Source organism: Clytia hemisphaerica, unplaced genomic scaffold, assembly GCF_902728285.1.
Source record: "Clytia hemisphaerica strain Z4C2 unplaced genomic scaffold, Clytia hemisphaerica genome assembly, whole genome shotgun sequence".
NCBI classification, from domain to species: Eukaryota; Metazoa; Cnidaria; class Hydrozoa; order Leptothecata; family Clytiidae; genus Clytia; species Clytia hemisphaerica.
The window spans coordinates 1-19,611 of NW_027103497.1; the positions used below are offsets into that span (position 1 = coordinate 1).

A 19,611-nucleotide genomic window follows, 5' to 3' on the forward strand; every position below is an offset into this window, starting at 1 on the left:
TCCATTAATTTGCTTTTCTTTGGCTAGAGTCTGTGTTTTTGGTCTCAATTCATGCAGCTGATGTTGAACTTTATTATTTTCATGTACTTTGCGGTTACAATCATTGCATAAAGCAAGTTCTCCACAGTCAATACAGACAACGGTCACCTTTTTCTTTTTGCTTTTGCATTTTTCACATCTCATGGATTCAATATCTCCAAAGATATTAGCATTTGAGTTTTTTAGCAAGGCTTGGTCGGCAGCCATCTTGGAAGTTTCCTCTGTTGAAGAAAAACCATTTGAACAGGAAACCTGTGCCATTGCTGCAAAAAATGGAGTCTTCAAGAAAAGCAATACGCTCCATTAGAAAAAGATTATCAGTTCTTCATCTCTTTGCAAAATTGACATCTTCTTTACGAGCTGTTTACATCAATTAGGCAATTTAAAATAAAATATATAAATTTTCCTACCAGCAAATTTTTTTCAAACGATCTTCTCCGGCTCTTGTTTACATCTAAAATTATTTTGCAGAATCAGCAAAAGAAGGTCTTGTTATTGACCGTCTCGGACCCAGTTTTCATGAAGCGAAGAAAGAAAATTCATTGAATTTTAGCAAAAAGGTCTCAGTACGAAGCTCTATTTCGAATACAGTAATTTTCAGGGGGTCATTTAAAAACAAACATGCTGACAGAGGTTTTCTCATCAAAATAAAATAACATTTAGGCTAAAGATGAGGAATAATTAGTAATATCAATTCACAACAAAGATTCAAGTTGCAGTTGATTAATTCATTTAGGCAAAAACCATGAAGATTATCAAATATGAGAAGAAATTTGACCCCCTAATCACAACTTTGTTTTGATGTTCGAAACTTGTGTACATAGCTCGAATCACTCTTCCATATTTTCACCTTTGAAATGCTAAGTACAGGTTTTCGCAGTTACATGTCAACAAAGCCATGTGCTCAAACTCTGCTGTACTTTTTCAAATTTATTTTTTCCCTTAATTCTTTACTGCTTCAATTGGATCTCTTAGAAATCCATAATGATGTATCCTATTCTAGTCTCTCATAGTAAGTATTTTTTTGAAGAAGCATTTATTTTTAACTCTAGTAGTAGAATGGTGGCTTGCCAAAAATTACAAACTGAAAAGTAGCTTGGAGATCCGCCATGATGCTTATGATTGTTTCTTTTATATACTGATGGAGAAATGAATAGCGAGGTTTGGGCTATGAGTTCGAATTTCCAAGATTGTAACAACAGTTGTAAACACTACACTGCCAATCAAATTTTGTTATTCTTTCACTGGTCACACTTTCTTTGAGAAAAGCCCGAAAGTTCAGAAGTTTGGTTTCAATTTTAGTATATAAATGAGGACAGCGCTAATACAAATTTCCCACTGTTAACTTTTTGAGGCAGAAATCTGCCTAACAGCTCGAGCTCGTCCTGTCCTGAATATATCAGATTATATATAAAAATACAGGATGGGTCTCCTCCTGTACCTGTCTACTAAACTGAACCCTCTTGGGCAGACAGGGGTAGGATGACAGAGTACCCTCTGTCTTACACATTACAGCCTCCAGCCAATGCATCAATGGGTCATGATGTACCCATATTGTTTTCCTTGCAAATTTTGGATTGAAAATGGTATATAACACGTTCTACAAAAACAGAATGGTCTGAATATTTAGATTGGGCACACGTAACATCTGAACATAGCGAGATGTTATTCAGACCTGCCAACTTGAGATGTCCATTTTGCGTGAGATAAAAATTTCCAAGTGATATCCCAAATCTTAGCCCAGTTTTCCGATTTTCCAAAATCGGAAACTGGGGAAACTTTTTCCAAAAATCAGAAAATTAGGGAAACTTTTTCCAAAAATCAGAAAATTAGGGAAACTTCTTTCCAAAAACCGGAATATTGAGAAATATTTTTTCGGAAATCAGAAAATCCGGGAGACTTTTTTGCCAAAATTTGAAAAATTGCGTGAGACAATTTTAAAATGCACGAGTCACACGTTCAATGCGTGAGAGTTGGCAGGTCTGGTTATTAAGAGATTTTGTACTAGATCAGCCAGGGGCCGTCCTTCTTAGTGCAGATGGCAAAATCTCACACCCAGCCAATTAAACCTGTATGAGGTCTGTTTTCACCCATATTCAGTCAGGGATATCCCTCAATTGCGGTATGGAATCCAGGATTTTGAAAACATTTAAAGTTTGAGGCGTTCCGAACATTGTCTAAAATCAAATTTAAAATATTTTTCTTCATGACAGCATGAGTGTATCTATTTTTGTAAGATACACCTCTGTACCTATTTTAATTAGAAATTTCCTTACATTATTACAGCTTATAACCTGATAACAGATATTCTAGGTAAAAAATAGGTAGGCACAGAAAACTGAGGGCTTTAGGCATGGTTATTTATACTTCAAAAGAAGATGATTTGATTGATGACGTCATAAAACTTGAAATTTGAATATGAGGGAGTCTATGTAACAAATCCTGCATTACTAAAAATAGACAAAAAGAACGACAAATTTCGCTCTCCAAAACCCTGACGCAAAGTGACTGTACCACCCCTATGGATTCATTCTTTGTTTATCACAGGAATTTAAGTACATACTCTCGGGTCTGCTCGGGTGCCTAATAAACGTACATGTACGTTTATTAATTTCAACAAATATTTTCCTCAATTTCAAGAGCCTACTTGTGTTTCTAAGGCTAAATATCCTTCTTTGAATATGGAGGTTTTAGCTATTCGTCAAATGAAAGCAGAATAACCATTATTTACCCCCTAACTGAACCGGAAAAGACCCTTCAATTAGGTTTTTACGCCTCTATTTTCAACCCTGTATGTTTATTCGTTACTGTACGTTAACTCGAGAGTATGTGGTTTAAAATAACGACAAATTTTGCATGTGTGTTACAATGGCAATATTTGTAAGACGAACCTATTGATATATATCTAAAAAGCTAATGATCTAAGATGAATCTTTCACCTTAGATGCATCCTATTAAGAGTAAGCAATTCATGAAAAAAGCTTTTTGAAAACGTTAAAGTCATAATTTTTTAGCCAAAATAGAATTTTGCAAATTTCTGCTGACATCCTTATAAAAATTAAAAAAAGAAATTTCATTAGAGATTTACCAACACCTGTCATTAGACAAAGTTTTATAATCTTTTGATTAGTACTTTTGAGATATTCAAATTTTAAGTTTTATATATAATGTCATTGATTATGACATCATAAAGCACTTTTATAAGTAATTTTATTAACAGGCATTTCTGAAATCTAAATCCTGATTGATGTATAAATGATGAAAGGCTCCCAGTTTTCTGCGCCAAACGTATGTCCTTTTTGGACATGCCATAAGTTACACAAGAACCTCTGTACAAAAAGATGACCTCAATCAAGTGGGGGGGGCGTACGATCTGGCGGTATTCGGGATAAGGCCTAATTTAGGGCCGGGAAGCGGTAAAAATGATAAAAAGTGTTCGGGAAACGGTATTTTGCAAGAGCCACGGTGACGGTAAAACACCTGATTTTTCGTCCGGGATGAGGTAATTCTTATAAAAAACAATGGTATTTCGGTAAGGCGAACCCTAAAAATATTTTTGTTTCCGGTCCACCATGTGACGAAAAAAACACTCACCCGGCCGGCCGCAAAAATTTTTTTTTGCTAAATTTCGATCCCAAAACTCGATTTTTTAAAGCACTCGTAGAAGTTAAAATGATGGTCTTCTTTACCTTAAATCTGTAGTAACTTGACACCGCTACAGGCTTCGGCATAAGAAAAATTCACGTGTGATCATCGCACGCCTAGATTTTGATTTATACACGTTTTTTTTATAAGGAACACGTTTATAATGAACTCGAGGCTGAAAATGGTTCAAAAAATAAGGAATTGTTAAGGAACTGCTCAGGCTGAGAATAAGTGGATTTGAAAATAATGTACCTTATTGGGACTAATTTGACCAAATTTTGATCTTTCAAGGGGCAAAAAGTTCAAAATTTCCTATGTAGTAAGGAACTCGATAAGGAACTTTGAGACTGAAATTCTCTGTAAAGATAAGGAACTCCAGGCTCAGAGCAAAGTTAAGGTTCCTTATAAAAAAAAAAACGTGTAGTGGTCTAGGCGTGCGATTATTCAAATACTTAATTTTCATCATTTATATTTTCAATTGTGTTACAATATCTCTAAGAACTGGACACTCTCTTTCATTTTGAATATTTATCTTCAATTGCTATAGGCTCCAAACTGTGATTACGAAGTGAACTTTTTTGAGAAAAAAGTAGAGTTAGAGAAACATTTACCCAATTTTTTAAATCCTCACTTTATGAATGTTTCTTTTTATTTTACTCACAAGTCAGCATGATTCCTTTTATAAAAACAAAGCTGTTTACTTACTGAAAAGTCCCCACTTTGTGAATGTTTCTATTTATTTTACTCACAAATCAGCATGGTTCTTTTATAAAAACCAAGTGGTATATAAAAAAAAACATTCTTAAAAGTTGAGTTGCAAGCAAGAATTAACAAAAACAATGCAGGGTTTAGTTTGAGATGAATAAAATTTCATTTCTATAACAATGATCAGGATAAAACCTTCATTCCAAGTGATTTCTAGGCGTGCATTTTACAGTAGAATATAAAATATCACGTGCGATAAATCACACGCCTCAAAAACTGATTCACGAAAGTTTTCCAAACAAACAAACTAACCCTAACCCTAACGATGATGTACGAAAAAAATGTGGCCGGGTGACGACGAAATAAATTTTCACCCGCCCGGTGGACCGGAAACAAAAAATTTTTTCGTGTTCGCCTAAAAGCCGTATGTAGACGGTGTACATAAAATTTTCGGACTATAAAAAAGCTTGTCACAGGAGTCAGCAAAGGTGAAAAAACGCGAAAAATACCCCAAAAATAAGGACCTTACATTTCATAAAAAAACTTATTTGAAACGTTAATAAAGATGTGCACAGGGCTTTATAAAGCCCGGTTCTTATGAACATGTTTTGTTCGTGGAGAAACTAGGCTACTTCATATCTCCTTTGTTCCACTTGAGCTTCTCTTCGAAGAGAAGAAGTTTTACGTCCAGAGCGCAGGAGATATCACCGTAGCCTAGGATAAACCAGACAAAGATTCGAATTTTTGAATGTTTTTTTTTCGAATTCGATCAGCTTGTCATCTGTCACCTGGAAACTTTTGGTTAGGCTGGAGTCTACAAAAATGGTCGAATTGTCGGCTGAAATTTTGCACGCTTGTTCTTGTTCCTTGGGTGAATCCCTGGGGTGTTTCTTTTATTCAATGGTTTATCATAGCCCAAAGGGCTAGATTTGCAGCTTTACCCTTTATCCAGCAAAAAAAATGAAGCACAATTTTGTGACTTGATTGAATTTCGAGGTGATGGATAGGATCTAGCATTTTCATTGTTCTCGGAGTGCGAGATCAAGAAAAGTAGGCGGCAAACGCTATTTCGCATCTCTCAAACCAGTGAAATTGCATGATTTTAGTCAGGTGACTTTGGTAGGAAATCCTACGAATGCCCAAACAAGGATGAGACAAACAAGAATGAGCTTCACTTTTTGATCCAGGCCGCAGATCTAGCCCTTCCGGCTTTACAGATATCTGTTTTTTTTTTCATTTTTTCAAAGTTTTGATTTCTTTGGGCGTGGTCACAAGTTTTAGCCTCAAAACGAGGCTAAACTTTGGGGCAGACTAGAAAATTCTAAAATTGTCTGATTAGGCTGAAATTTTGCAATCGAAACAAAATACAAAAATAGTGATCGACCTCATACACATTCTATTCCATTTTGCCGAATTTTTGACTTCTAGCCCTTAGAATTTTATGGGAAAAACAGCGGGACCGGTATTTTCGAAAAATTTGGCCGGGATAACGGTGATTTTCAAAAAAATGGCCGGGATGGCGGTAATTCAAAACCTCGTACGCCCCCCACAATCAAATCAATGATTGAACCTGATTGAACAAGTCGAACCAAATCAAACACAATGAACCATATTTGCTAAAACCTTATAACCACAATTTTACTTTACTCACACATTTTTTTTAAATTTCAAGATTAAAAAAGGCTCTTGAATAAGACTTTAGTTTTTATGGATCGAAATTAGATCAAACTATGGAAAAGAATGTAGCTTTGAAAGATCACCAACAGAAAGAACAGTTCTCCCATCTCAGTTTATCCGGTAAAGAGAGGGCAAAAACAGAACAGACTTTAATATGCTTGATTCGTGGTTGTATTGGGAACCAAACTGTAGTTGAACTTCGAAATGAAACCATTGTTTGCGGTAGAATACTAAACTGTGATGGTTTTATGAACTTGATAATGCAGAAAGCTTTATTTCAAAAGGCAAATGGTGAAGAACTTTATTTTGAAGAAGTACATATTGTTGCAAAAAATATTCGATATGTACATATTCCTGACAAAATTGACATTCAAAATACTATTGAAAAACAATTATTCAAACTTGGAAAAACAAGACAAACTGGATCAACAAGTAGAGGATCAAGGAGAGGTTCTGGTAGAGCAAGAGGAAGAGGGAGGGGCTTTGGAAGAGGTTTTGGAATCGGTAGGGGAGAAATAAAACAAAATCCTATTTAATTTCAGTAGGTAACTTTGTATTTGTTATTGTATATATTGCATTTATGCTATTTGAACATTATTTTATTGAAATTATCTAGAAAAATTTAGTCAGATCTTTAGTTATAAAATTAATTATAAATCTGGTACTAAAATGTAATATTTTTCCTCTGACTTCTTGACATGGGGAAGAGAGCTTTACTTTTTTTATTCTAGAAAATGTTCTAATTCTCTCAATATTATTTGAAGAAAGATATATGAGTTTTTTGAGAGGCATGAGAGTTGAAGTATTCTCATATATTTTTTTCTTTCAGTGACTAAAAACAAAAAGAAACATGAGTAATAGATTGAAAAAGAAAAATTCACCAACCAGTTTGTCATTCTCTTCAGATGTCGTGCATCTCTTGCAAAAAGAACTTTCAGGTAAAATTACTTTTTTCTCATAAAAGTGTCCTCCCAGTAATCTGATGATTTTGTAGTTGTTTATGCAATAGAATGAGTCAGCTTTGCTATTATAAAAACATAAAATGGATGGCAAGGGGATTCAAACAAGAAAACCTGGGGTTCTGATGAAGATGTCTTAGTCTCTTTAGCCTTCCTACTTAAAATAAAATTAACAAAAATTACAGTCTGTTACAGTCTGTATTATAATATCTCATAATATTTCTTTTTTTCATAGAGTTGGACTTGTCAGAAGATGTTTGCAATCAATTTAAAGGGATAATAGCATGTCCTTCTAATGGTAAAGATCAGCTCCTTCTTTTGAAAAAGGTATGTTCAAAGGTTTTTGATATGATAAAGCTGACCTAAGCATGACACTAGAGCTGACCAATTGGATAAACTATGATTACCCTAGTTTTTCAAACTACATCTGAGGGCTCAATCTCTTATCTTAAGGAAGTAAAGGTTGTATTGTTTTAGGTATTTTAGGTTGTATCAAGCAAAAATTTTTGCCTTTGGCCCAAAGTTTTAAGATTGATTCGTTTGGACCATATGTTCATATTTTTACCAATAAACATTTTCTGTATTTCTGATTTAGGTTTTGAAAGAGCTCAAACAAAATGAAGATGTTTTACAAAATACATTAAAGATTCTTTGTTGTTTCTTTGTTTACTGTAAAAGCAAGCACCCACTAAGGAGAACACTCTCAAGGTAATAATGTTTTTAAGAATATTGTTATGCTAAATTCATAATAATTTCATTGAAAATGAAGACATACCCCTTACATACATACCTCTTCTCATAATGTCATGTATGATGTAGCTAATAACGCTGGATCTGACTCTTTTCTGTTATATTGTTGGCAAGAGGCAGATAACACCTTCACATCCCTTTTCTCATAATGTTACGATACAATTAAAAACCTTTTGTTGAAAAATTTCGATCTTTACATCTCTAAAAGATTTTTTGTCCTTTTAACGTGATATAAAAATTCTCAAAAATTGATTGCTTGAGATTTCTAAAGCAATCAAAATACAAGCACAAATCAAAATACAAGCACAAAACTGTGCCAGGTCTCCACAGGCAACCAAACTGTTTCTGAAGCCATCGCCAAAAAGAACAACAAATTTCATAAAAACGACAAAAAAGAAAGACAAATTTCATATTTGCATGCATGTTATTAATGCAGGAATTACAAGATGCACCAAATCAGAAAGATTGGATTCAACAAACAGGTTTTTGTTGCCAAGTTTTAAGAATTGTTTGATGATAAGTAAGTAACTTGGTTTTGTAAAATTTATTGTATCTCACATTCATATTTTGATTTTAACCCTTTATTTTAAGCTTTCTAAGTGGTATCCCAAAAGAGTATGATGTTATCTTTCACAAAGTGATGAATCAACTCATCAATGAAACACTTCATAATAGTTCAAAATGCCATTCTAGTGAGGTATATTTTCTTATTTATCTTGATTTATATAAGGTTATAGGAATTTTTGGTTAACGCATATTTTATGTGATGTTATTCTGGCTAACTTCCATTTATTATTTATTTAGCTGATTGGTACACAGGATAAAGAAAAATGTGAAATGGTTGCTTCTTTAATGGAGAATTTTGTAAAAGGTGAAATGTTATATTATTGAGGGGACCTTAGTTAATGATGATCCTGGATCTCAAAATATTGATCCTTTATAAAAATGTGGAAAGTTATACAGAAGTAGGTTAAGAATAAGCTGAGTCTTGTTTGAAATTTTTCAACCAAACTTTTCATTCAGCTAACTTTGTTCTATCCATAAATAATACAAATTTATAAAGGAATTATAACCGCTTGTTATTTTTTTCGTAGGTGATCAAGTAATCTATCAACAATAAATAATACAAATTTATAAAGGAATTATAACCGCTTGTTATTTTTTTCGTAGGTGATCAAGTAATCCAAAACAATGCAAATACAGGTAAGAGTTGGGAAAATTTAATGTTTTAACTGACCTGAATTTATTGAATTTATTCATTTTCCAACGGTTCTGGTGGTTGGTCAGAAGACAACATGAGATCAACTGTATCACTTCATATGTTATTTATTGTAAAAAATAGGAAAATATTTCAAAAAATTGATAAAAGCTGATTAAAAAGTATTTTGAAAAGAGTCTTTCTCTTGACAAAGTCAAAGAATGATTTTCAAGCTTTGTTTTACTTTCTTTTAGTGCTTGCTTTTCTGTGTAGTTCCTTGAAACTTTTCACGCAAATGGCAAGGTATGAATTAGTATTCTTTCTAAAGGTTTACCTAGATTCTATTCTTGTTTAGGACGGAAATATTACCAGGCTTCTTGTATTTCACACAGGCAATATCAACATGAAATTATAACAAGAAATCTGGAAAATATAAAAGAAAAAAGTCAGAACTCAAAAACATTTATCAGTATTCCAACAATGTACTCTGAACTGCTCTGAACTATGTACACTTTAAAGTATGATTGTTTCTAGCTTTATGTTTTCTTTTAGAAATAATGAAGGGCCAGTCATTCAAACACAAATGATTCACAATTGTTTATTTACATTGAAAACAATTATCTCAGTTCTACAAAAGTGTGAGAACCCGATGCTCCTGCAGAGTCTCAATGAAAACCTTGTTCTTCAAATCGCACAAGCCGCATCAGAGATTGTTGCTGACGAAAGCTTTTTGATTGAATGTCGAAATGCTGCTGCAATGGTTTTTCCTGCCATCTTGCTGCATTTCTCCCGGTTCATTGAGAACCTATTGGTTAATCTCAGCAGCGAGACTTTTTCACCTCCTGGACATACATTAGTTGATTTCATTATCAGTACAGTTGTTGAGTTTATCAAAAATATGAAGAGCATGTCTTGTGTAGTTGTTACTCTCCATGCCATCCTGGTCAAACTACCGAGCTATTTATTAGTATCGAGCAAAAAATGTACTGTTGATCTCTTCTCCTTGAGTCTTCAAAAGATCTGTTGTGATTGTACCGATAAGAACACAATGATTCTTTCTTTCAAAACGTTTTGTCTTTGGGTGACAACAATCATTTCGAAAAACATTTATGTTGCTGTCATAACCGATTCAGCAATACCCTTTCTCATAACTAATGTTGACCATGGTATTGATACAGTGCGACACAGTGTGACGGCTTCATTAAAAGAATGTTTAGGGTATCTGTTAAAATCAAATAAAAGATCAATCGTTGAAGAATTGACTCAAAAATATGTCACCAATGACTTCAAATCACGTGGGAAATTAAATGTACTTTCAAGTCTTTGTGAAATATCAAGTATGAAATCTGTCTTGTCAACCAGATCAACTTTTCCAAAGGACTTGTTGGAACTTCTTGGTGATGTCGACTTAGCATCACACGCCACCAATGTATATAAGACTGCTTCTAAGAAACATTTGGAAGAGCTACAGTCTCGCAACGAATCGCTATCTAAGTGGAATAAAACTTGGATTTCTGGTATATCTGTTGGGCTAATGAGTGATTGTAAAGATACCAAATCCAATATGGTCAACTATATTGTTCCAGCTATGTTAAAAGTCAACCCACTTGTTTTGAATTATTTGCTTTCAGAGTTCAACGTGAACTCTTCAATGGTTGAGTTTTACACGGCTGTTGTGTTTTTGAAAACAGCACGTGGTATGAAAAATGTATCACAGGAGATCTTTAAGATTAAGAGAAGCTCCAGTGAAGGTCATATCTGGAATGGATTGATGAATTTCGATTTGCTGAAAAAATGTATTGTACATATTGATGACCAGGTATTACTCAAAATTATTTCTTGTCTGATAACGCTGCCAATGATTAATACCGCATTCTATTGTAAAGTTTTTGATAAGCATGACTTTTTTTATTACTACTCGATTTATATTACCTTATATTTAGATGTCCTATTAACGATCCTTCACCAGTTTGTTACTCAGCCCATAGATTTTACTAGAACTCTCATTGATCTCAAAACCCTGAGGGCTAGTTCCGAAACTCCTTGATGGGAAACGCTTATTTCCAAACAAAGTTTATAAATCTGGGGTAAACTTAAGGCTTCACTTTTTTTTGCTTGAGAAAGGTTGAAGATCCTCATCCAACCCCTTTAGGGCTTCAAACGCAATGAGTACTCTCCATGCTGGATCGTTTTTAAGAATATTACTCTAAACAGCCTAACATTCGATTTAAACCCATACATATTCTATAAACTTGAACTCCAGAATAGAGAATATTTATCAACTCTCGCATCTTCCATCTTTCCCACAGGTACGACTTGATGTATTATCTTTAGTGTGCAGTTCAATCAAAACGACCGACCATGTCAGTGAAGATGATATAGAACTTATCAAAGTGTTTCTTCGATACAACATGGCTGTTGAAAATCCCTCATTTCGTCAACAATCTGTTGTTTGCTTCAAGAAAGTGTTTACTCGTATATTCGCTCATACGTACCAAATCACCAAATCTCGTTCACCGAATAAAACACAAATTGTTCAGTTATACAGTGATTTCATTGCCTGGTTTATTGCTCATGTTTTCGACAATCTGTACCTGGATGCACCATACTGCCAAATGTCAACCACCCTGGAGTTGATATCACTCATCACTACCTTTCTTGGTGAAAATATCTCCTCAGATGTGACCAAATCTATATCAATTGATGACGTCATCAAACAGACATACACAACCAAGCTTCTGAAATGCCTTCACGACACTTACGATCCAAATAGGCTTCTTGTTTTGAGTATTTTCTCCAAGAAACCTTTTTTCATTATAGAATTCTCGCAAGAAAAGCTGCTTTCTTTAGGAGATACTGCTATACAGAATTTATACTCTCCACAACCTGATATTTCATCCGTCGCTGCATACCAACTTTGTTTTTTATCATTCAGTGAAAATGTTGGAGACACGGCCAAAGACCGTCATCCATGTTTAACCATGTTGAAAAATCTATTCCAACACCTTTTGAAGCAAGTTAGCATCATGAAGATGAGTCTTCTCAAAGCTTCCCAGGATGCACCCATTCATGGTACATTGTTTGCTATCCGGTTACTCTTTCAAACGCATCAATGGAACCTAAACCATTCGACGGTCAAATCTAACAGAGAGGATTTCAATCAATTCGTTAACGAGTTTACCAAGCTAGGTTTTGACATCATTGAATTAGTTTCACCTTACGTCACCAACGAAGCACCTGAAGGCCAGCTATGTAACGTTAATTTATCAGATATATTTGAGCTATTGAGTGTGCATGGAGGCGATACAGTTTTACAAGCTCACGTTGCTCGGATGATCCTTGTTTGTTGTTGGCGATCAATGAAAGAAGTCTCCCTAATTCTTGGATTGTTTATCAGTCATTTTGTTGATCCTTCATCGCAGGATAGTTTGCTATCCAATGAGATGTTTCTTGATATGTGGGACATGTTTAATAACATTATGCTGAGATCTAAACACGCCGGTGCTTACGAATTAGCCAGTATTGGTTTCCTGAAGCTTTGCACAACCTTGTGGATTTCCCGAGACGAATCTTTACGCACGCTACCTTTGAATGCTGTTCAAGACCTGATTGCAGATCTCACTTCAAGCGAACCCATGGAGAATGCACAGGTGACACGCCGTAGTGCTGGGCTACCCTTCTACTTGCAGAGTTTGTGTTCAACTGAACCAGAGATCAATGGCAAAGCATCTTTTTCGTTCTTGATGAGCTCTTTATCAGAGTTATGTTTCGAGCATCTTCAAACACACGATATCAACAAAACAGTCATTGCGCTCAACGTTCTGAGGGCTTTTTACAAAGATGCGAAAATGTGCGAGGATGTGTTCCCTTATGTTGCGAAAGGAATCATGATCGCTTTAAATGGTTTTGGATCATCATTATGGCCTATCCGAAACTCATGCACTCTCTTGTTCAGTTCCCTAATGCAACGGATCTTTGGTGTCAAGAAAGTCAAAATGACCGGACGTGAGTTCTTCTCACGCTATCCTCAGCTGTATCCTTACCTGGTCGAGAAAACGAAGCTAATGAGCGTCACCAATGAATCAAATACACAACTCCATCCAAGTGTGTTCCCCATCCTTCTCTTGCTTTCGCACCTTTATCCGTCGACTATCGAAGGGGCCGATTCACTCATGAAATTGGATGTCTTCCTGGAGTCTATTCTCAGGTATCATTTTTTTCCATTTAAGTAAAATTTTCTTTAACTATTAAACGACTTGAAAAGCGAAACAATACACATGGCTTATAAATAGGTTTAAGGTGGCACCTAAAGAATTTCGGCGAACCTATTTAGAGCGAACGTAGATCTTAGAAGCTTTCAATCGTGGATCGAAAAATCTTAACTTCCACTTCTTAGTTTTCTTAACCATTCAAATAACTGCAAAAGAAATATACTAGGTGATTGTCCCGTAGACCGAAGCTCTAAGTCATAGTTCCAATTCAACTAGGTGCTCCGATAAAGTACACAACTTAAAACTACCCCTAGTCTTTGTTTGTAGTTTAAGCGGCAACCCTGTATACAAAACTCGAACGATGACGGCAAACGCTCTTGTACCACTGGTCTCCCTGGAAAGAGCTGAATCAGTCACAAAGAGGATTCTGGGAGATATCAAACGTCACCACGAAGGAACTATTAACCAGAATGCAATTCACGGATGCTTGTTACAGTTATTCAGACTGATTAAAAAATGGGCTTCTTTACCTTTGAGACAGGTTAATGTTGTCTTCTTGATGAAACTCGTTCTAAAAGAGACTGTTGGATTGTTCAACGATTCAAATGTAAACCCGATCTCCAAGAAATGTCTACTCGATATCGTGATTCTGTTGCTACAAACAAATACCGGACTTAATGGTATGTTAACTACTGACTTTTTTTGAAATGTGGCAATTTCCATTATCGAAAATGTCTTAGAGCAGCTTTTGACCTAGCCCGGGGTCCATTTAAAGCTTTTTATAGACTGGATGGCGCGATTAAGTGGCCCGGTAGTATATAGTAATATGCTTTTGCCTAGGCGGACTGTAAAACAGTCCGCCAGATTTTCGTTGTTTTTCCAGGTAAAAAAAAAACGAAGCAATATTTTTATTTGAAAATTAGTGATTCAAAATCAGTTATTGATGTTTGTTTCTCATTCTTAATCATATTTTTCATCTTCGAGTAGCTTTTTTGTTATTTGGATTTTTTTTCTCCAAAATGCCGACCTCGTCAAATGCTCCTAGTCTACTTCACTGGACTCAGCGTCATAAAAAAATTATCAAAAAGCAAAGTTCAGTCAGAAGTAGACTCTAGTCTAATTTTGACCAGAGGCACTTCTAACTTGATTTTACATTATACTTTGTCGACGTTATTTTCAAAATTGTTCTAAGTAACTTTCTCAAATGTCCTCCAGAATCCTAATTGTGAACTTTTTCTGAGGAGAAACCACTGGAGGTAAGTGGCTCTAATTGTATGTATTTATGACAATCTCATTGTTTTTAGACGCAGAATCCACCAGTATCATAAAAGAATACGTAAAGACAGGTGTTTTGCTGTTAATCTCTCACAAAAAGAAAGACATTAACGAGAATACATCAGCTGGATACGCCTTATTACTGCGTGGTGTAACAGCCTTCATAATGGAGTTATTGAAAGCCGAGCTACTTGCATCAAATCTTGTCAAGTTATTCAACGCCAAAGATAACACGGTGAACTCTGTTGCTGATATTTTTCTGTACATGTTGAGGTTAAGACATGCTGATGTTGTTGGTGAAATTACTGCCAAGAAAGATGACGTGAAATTATCTTCGTTCGAAGGACTGGCTGACGGATTATTGCATTTACTTGTTCAAGAAGTCGAACCAAAGGATCGAGCATTTCCGAAGGTTCCTTTCTTTTTTCATTATCACAATAACTTCCAATGATTCTAACACTCGTAGTGGTGTGGTCATCATCGCTCTTAACTCCCGTCTGGGAGGTCTGACGGTTCACTTTGAAAGTGAACACACCTTCGCCCGGGTCAACCCATACCATGTGAGGGGAATTGGGTACCACTACTCGGATACAAGAGTGTGGGTGATATGCAAGACATTTGTGGTGTGTGGTGTCACTCATCCATTATGCATCGTGGTATCTGTGTCTCGCGTGCACAGGACCAGCGGTGTCTGGACAGCACTAATCGTTCCAACTTTAAAAGGGAGGACTTCCTACTTCGTATGGAGTAGGACCCATTCCCCAGAGGGGAGAGCTCATATCATTCTAACACTCATCAAGCCAGCATAATTTTAATGACGCGATTTGGCGATTTGGCAACTTGCCTCGTTACAGTGGTTTTCTCTTCTTTTTTTTCAGATTCTATCGTTATTCACTACTTCTCTTTCAAGTACGTTGGTGAATGGTAAACAGTTGTTGGAGGTGAGTTACGGCACCTACAAACAAACTACAGATAAAATTTTTCACTTTTAAAATATTTCAGATATTTCAATCTTTCAACTATTTGACATTCTATCTTATCACAAAATAAGTCACATATAATCATGAAGTAAAGAATCTCTTCCCCTTTCCTTATTCAGATATTCAAGAAATGCATGACCAAACCTATCGAAAGACAAAGGTACTTAATGTTATATTTTACAATAGACCACAAATGGTATTCTTTTGAGAAAGAATAGACTGTGGTTTTAATGTGGGTGTGGTAAGAACTTTTACCTCAAGCAATTTCGAAGCAAGATATCACTTCTCTTATATATAAATGAGTGACCCGATACTACTTTAAGGGCAGAAACTTTCGCGATTTTTGCGATTCTTGCCCTTTTCGCAAAAGTTTCTGCCAAGTAAGGAACTACACGAGAAATTCGCAAAAGTTTTTTCTGCGAAAAGTACATTTTGGACCTACCCCGGTGGGGTGAAGGTCCTATAAATTCACCTCTGTCCGTTCGTCCGTCCGTTCGTTACCAGCTTTTCTCGAGATTGAATCATAGGAATCATTTGATTTTTGGTACAAAGGTGCAAAACAGTGGTGGCCAAAATGTGACGGAGCCCGATTTTCGAAAAAAAAATTTTTTGGGCAAATTTGGGCCAAAAAACGGCTAAAAAACGGGTTTTTTGGACTTTGTGAAAAACTGGATCATTAAATTTTTTTGATTTTTTGCATGAAAGTAGGGTACCATCATAGGTAAAAGATGGCTCAAGCAGATTTTTGCAAAAAAATTTATTTGGCTTAAAAAACGCATGTTTATCTATAAGAATCACTATTAATAAGCATACATCAATGTTCTTAGTCAAATTACTCAATTTCTTTATGAGATAGAAGTTTTTTTTGCTCATGAGGGCTTACTTTTGAAGAATATGTGTGTTTAGACATGAAATTTTGGTTGCTTGTCGTGTTTTTATAGGAAAACTGGCCAAATTCGATATTTTTTTATAAGCACATTATATTAGGTATTAGCTTTTCTCGAGATTGGCTCTTTCATTTTTTATGATTTTTTGCACAAAGATGCATAACTATAACCCCTCGAATGTGACGGAGCCTGATTTTCGAAAAAAAAATGTTTTTGGGCAAATTTGGGCCAAAAAACGGCCATAAAATGGGTTTTTGGACTTTGAAAAATTGGATCATTTATTTTTTCTAATTTTTTGCATGAAAGTAGGGTACCATCATAGGTAAAAGATGGCTCAAGCAGATTTTTGCAAAAAAAATTTGTTGGCTCAAAAAACGTATGTTTATCTATAAGAATCACTATTAATAAGCATACATCAATGTTCTTAGTCAAATTACTCAATTTTTTTATGAGATAGATGTTTTTTTTGCTCACGAGGGCTTACTTTTGAAGCATATGTGTGTTTAGACATGAAATTTTGGTTGCTTGGCGTGTTTTTATAGAAAAACTGGCCAAATTCGATATTTTTTTATAAGCACATTATCAATTACTTAGGTATTAGATTTTCTCGAGATTGGCTCTTTCATTCTTTATGATTTTTTGCACAAAGATGCTTAACTATAAACCCTCGAATGTGACTGAGCCCGATTTTCGAAAAAAAATGTTTTTGGGCAAATTTGGGCCAAAAAACTGCTAAAAAAAGGGACTTTGTGAAATATTGGATCGTTGTTTTTTTTCTAATTTTTTGCATGAAAGTAGGTAAAAGATGGGTCAAGCAGATTTTTGTAAAAAAATTTTTCAGCTCAAAAAACGGATCTTTATCTATAAGAATCACTATTAATAAGCATACATCAATGTTCTTAGCCAAATTACTCAATTTTTTGATGAGATAGATGTCTTTTTATGCTCACGAAGTCTTGAATATGAAAGAATATTTCAAGAGCATGAAATTTTGGTTTCTAAACGTTTTTTTTATAAGAAACAAACGACTAATTTTAATAAATCGTCACTATTTTTGTTCTGAATGATTGTTTAACGTTCATACTCACGTAGATAACAATTATATATGTGTTAAATGCATAACCAGGTAGGTCCATAAAAGTTTCACTTGTTATTTTCTATTTTATACTCAGTTTTCAGTTTTTTCAAAGTTTTATCGCTTCTTTGCCTGCAAAATCAAATAACCGTCTAAAATTCGCGAAAGTTATATCCGCTGAAATCGTTCCAAAAGTTAAATTCGCGAAAGTTAAATTCGCGAAATTTCGCGATATTGCAACCTCGTGAAAGTTTCTACTCGCGAAAGTTTCTGCTCTTAAAGTAGTTTTCTATCACTGAGTGATATATCTACCCTCTAGTAATTCGAATTTGACTATAGTAAAATTGAATAAAATCGTGCAATCCGTGCTATTCTTTTATCACAGGGAAGAAGAAATCTTATCATGCCTCTCTCTGATATCATTGATGTTGAAATATGACGACGTTGGAAAGGTATTAAATCTTTTGATTGACCTAAAAGTTACATTTTACGGAACCAACTCCATCACAATCTGAAGTCACCTTTTCCTCCTCTTGGGGATTAGCGAGTTTTTGTATTTGTACTCCGGAGGACGGTGGAGTGACTGAAACGATTTGGAATGACCCGCAATTTTGACCCGCAACATCGAGGACTGTAAAAGTTCTTGTTTACCGTTGTCCTCAGTTGATCAGGATCTAGACAAATCAAAATCTAACCGACCCCGTCACAAAAAAAACATAGACCTGCTACTTGCTCGAGGTACGCAGTTTATATTTGGTTGAAATGAATAGTTAGATTTAAAATTTACCTTATAGGATGGCTCAAAGGAGCGACTAAACCACATTTGGAGCTATGTGTTTCAATGTTCATTACCGGAGCAGAGTGATGCGGTGCGCTATAACATGGCGGGAATGTTGTGTTTATTGGCAGAACACGCATGCTTGGAACCAAGTAAGTCATTTATTTTAGTTCAAGCTGGCCAAAAATTATTTTAATTGATTTTAAATTTTCTACAAGAACACGAGACTCGATTTTGCTAAAAAAAGAACAACTGGGAAAACATCAACCAATCTTAGAGATTTAACTGCCTCCATGCTACCCTCTGAACCTCTGATACAGCTGGTTGTAATCAGTGTCAAAAGAAAGCGTGAATGGCATAGTAGAATTGGCCGTTAAGAACAATCGAAGTTCACATTTCAGAAATTAGGTTAATTTTTCTTCGTTTTTTTTTTACTTGATAGTCAATCACTACCAATTGTATTATTGTGCGTTAAACTTGTTGAACGACTGTGATGCAGATATACGCCGTCATGCGGCGCAGGAAATCCACAAAGCGTATTCTTCACACGGTAACCGTAAGTTCTTGCCATCGCTTTGCCCTGGTTTTAAAACTCTTTTATACTTCTCGCTTCATTGCTTTAGGATCAACCACAGTTATAGTGAATATCGATTCTATTTAAACACAACACCCCTGTGTCACAGACCCTGGGACCCCAGCTTTACAATTAGTTTTGATCTTGAACGATTTCTCTTTTTTTACTTTTTACTATAGTTGATGACGAGAAATCGACTCCACAGCCCAGATACATCTTACACCATGTTTTATACGAAAACATCTACCAATCCCTAAAGAGAAATCCGTCTCTTGGTTTCTTGTTTCTTGTTGGACTCCAGAAAAATCAAAATGCTATGAATTGGTTTCAGCAAAGAGGTGTAAAAGATGAAAGAACTATTTCTAGTCTGTTGACGAACGAGGTCACATCCGTTTACCAACCGTTTGTGGTCTTTGAGCAAGGCAAGGATAACCCGTACTGGGATGATCAAATGATACTTGAGTATTCCATCCGGATATTAGATCGATTTATCAATAGTATAAAACACAGACCAGAATGGACAGAAAAAGATAAAAATATTGTTTTGGAATACATTGGAGAGAATAATAATAAAGGTAACGATAAACTGACTATTTTGGTCAATAAAATTCGTGATATATTTTAATAATTTTAGAATAGGCTTTGAAATTTTACATTTTTTGAATTTTATATTTTTACAACTAGCTTTATTATAAATTTATTAATTAGAATATCCAAATTCAAATTTTATTTCAAAAAATATTTCGTCTACAAATTCGGTCACTTATCTTTGATAAAACTGTTGATCTTCAAAATATTTTGGCAATCTAGTTTTTCAAGAGTTAACAATTAAACAATACAAGTACAATACAAGTTAAC

The 19,611-nt window shown here is 35.0% G+C and overlaps 1 protein-coding gene across 2 annotated transcripts; it reads left to right on the forward strand.

Annotated features, from left to right (window-relative positions):
• The first annotated feature begins 6,889 nt into the window (after positions 1–6,889).
• Positions 6,890–19,507, forward strand: LOC136798709 (tRNA (32-2'-O)-methyltransferase regulator THADA-like). Of its 2 annotated transcripts, none has more exons than XM_067055364.1 (17): positions 6,890–7,004; positions 7,261–7,352; positions 7,621–7,733; positions 8,367–8,472; positions 8,580–8,646; positions 8,946–8,978; positions 9,228–9,276; positions 9,526–10,792; positions 11,283–13,180; positions 13,512–13,864; positions 14,489–14,871; positions 15,338–15,400; positions 15,559–15,599; positions 17,787–17,853; positions 18,196–18,331; positions 18,622–18,735; positions 18,933–19,507. In XM_067055364.1, the coding sequence occupies exons 1-17, from the start codon at positions 6,917–6,919 to the stop codon at positions 19,376–19,378; spliced, it is 5,316 nt and encodes a 1,771-aa protein (XP_066911465.1). In that variant the 5' UTR covers positions 6,890–6,916; the 3' UTR covers positions 19,379–19,507. The 2 variants fall into 2 exon arrangements, with proteins under 2 accessions (XP_066911465.1, XP_066911466.1); XM_067055365.1 differs by having other exon boundaries at positions 18,622–18,729.
• Positions 19,508–19,611: the final 104 nt, after the last annotated feature.

What these genes read in the sequence shown, in the direction of transcription:
- LOC136798709 (XM_067055364.1), top strand. Translation starts at nt 6,917, where the DNA reads ATGAGTAATAGATTGAAAAAGAAAAATTCACCAACCAGTTTGTCATTC. An exon ending in CTTGCAAAAAGAACTTTCAG is followed by an intron (nt 7,005 to 7,260) that starts GTAAAATTACTT and finishes TTTTTTTCATAG; the next exon opens with AGTTGGACTTGTCAGAAGAT. An exon ending in AAACCTATCGAAAGACAAAG is followed by an intron (nt 15,600 to 17,786) that starts GTACTTAATGTT and finishes CTTTTATCACAG; the next exon opens with GGAAGAAGAAATCTTATCAT.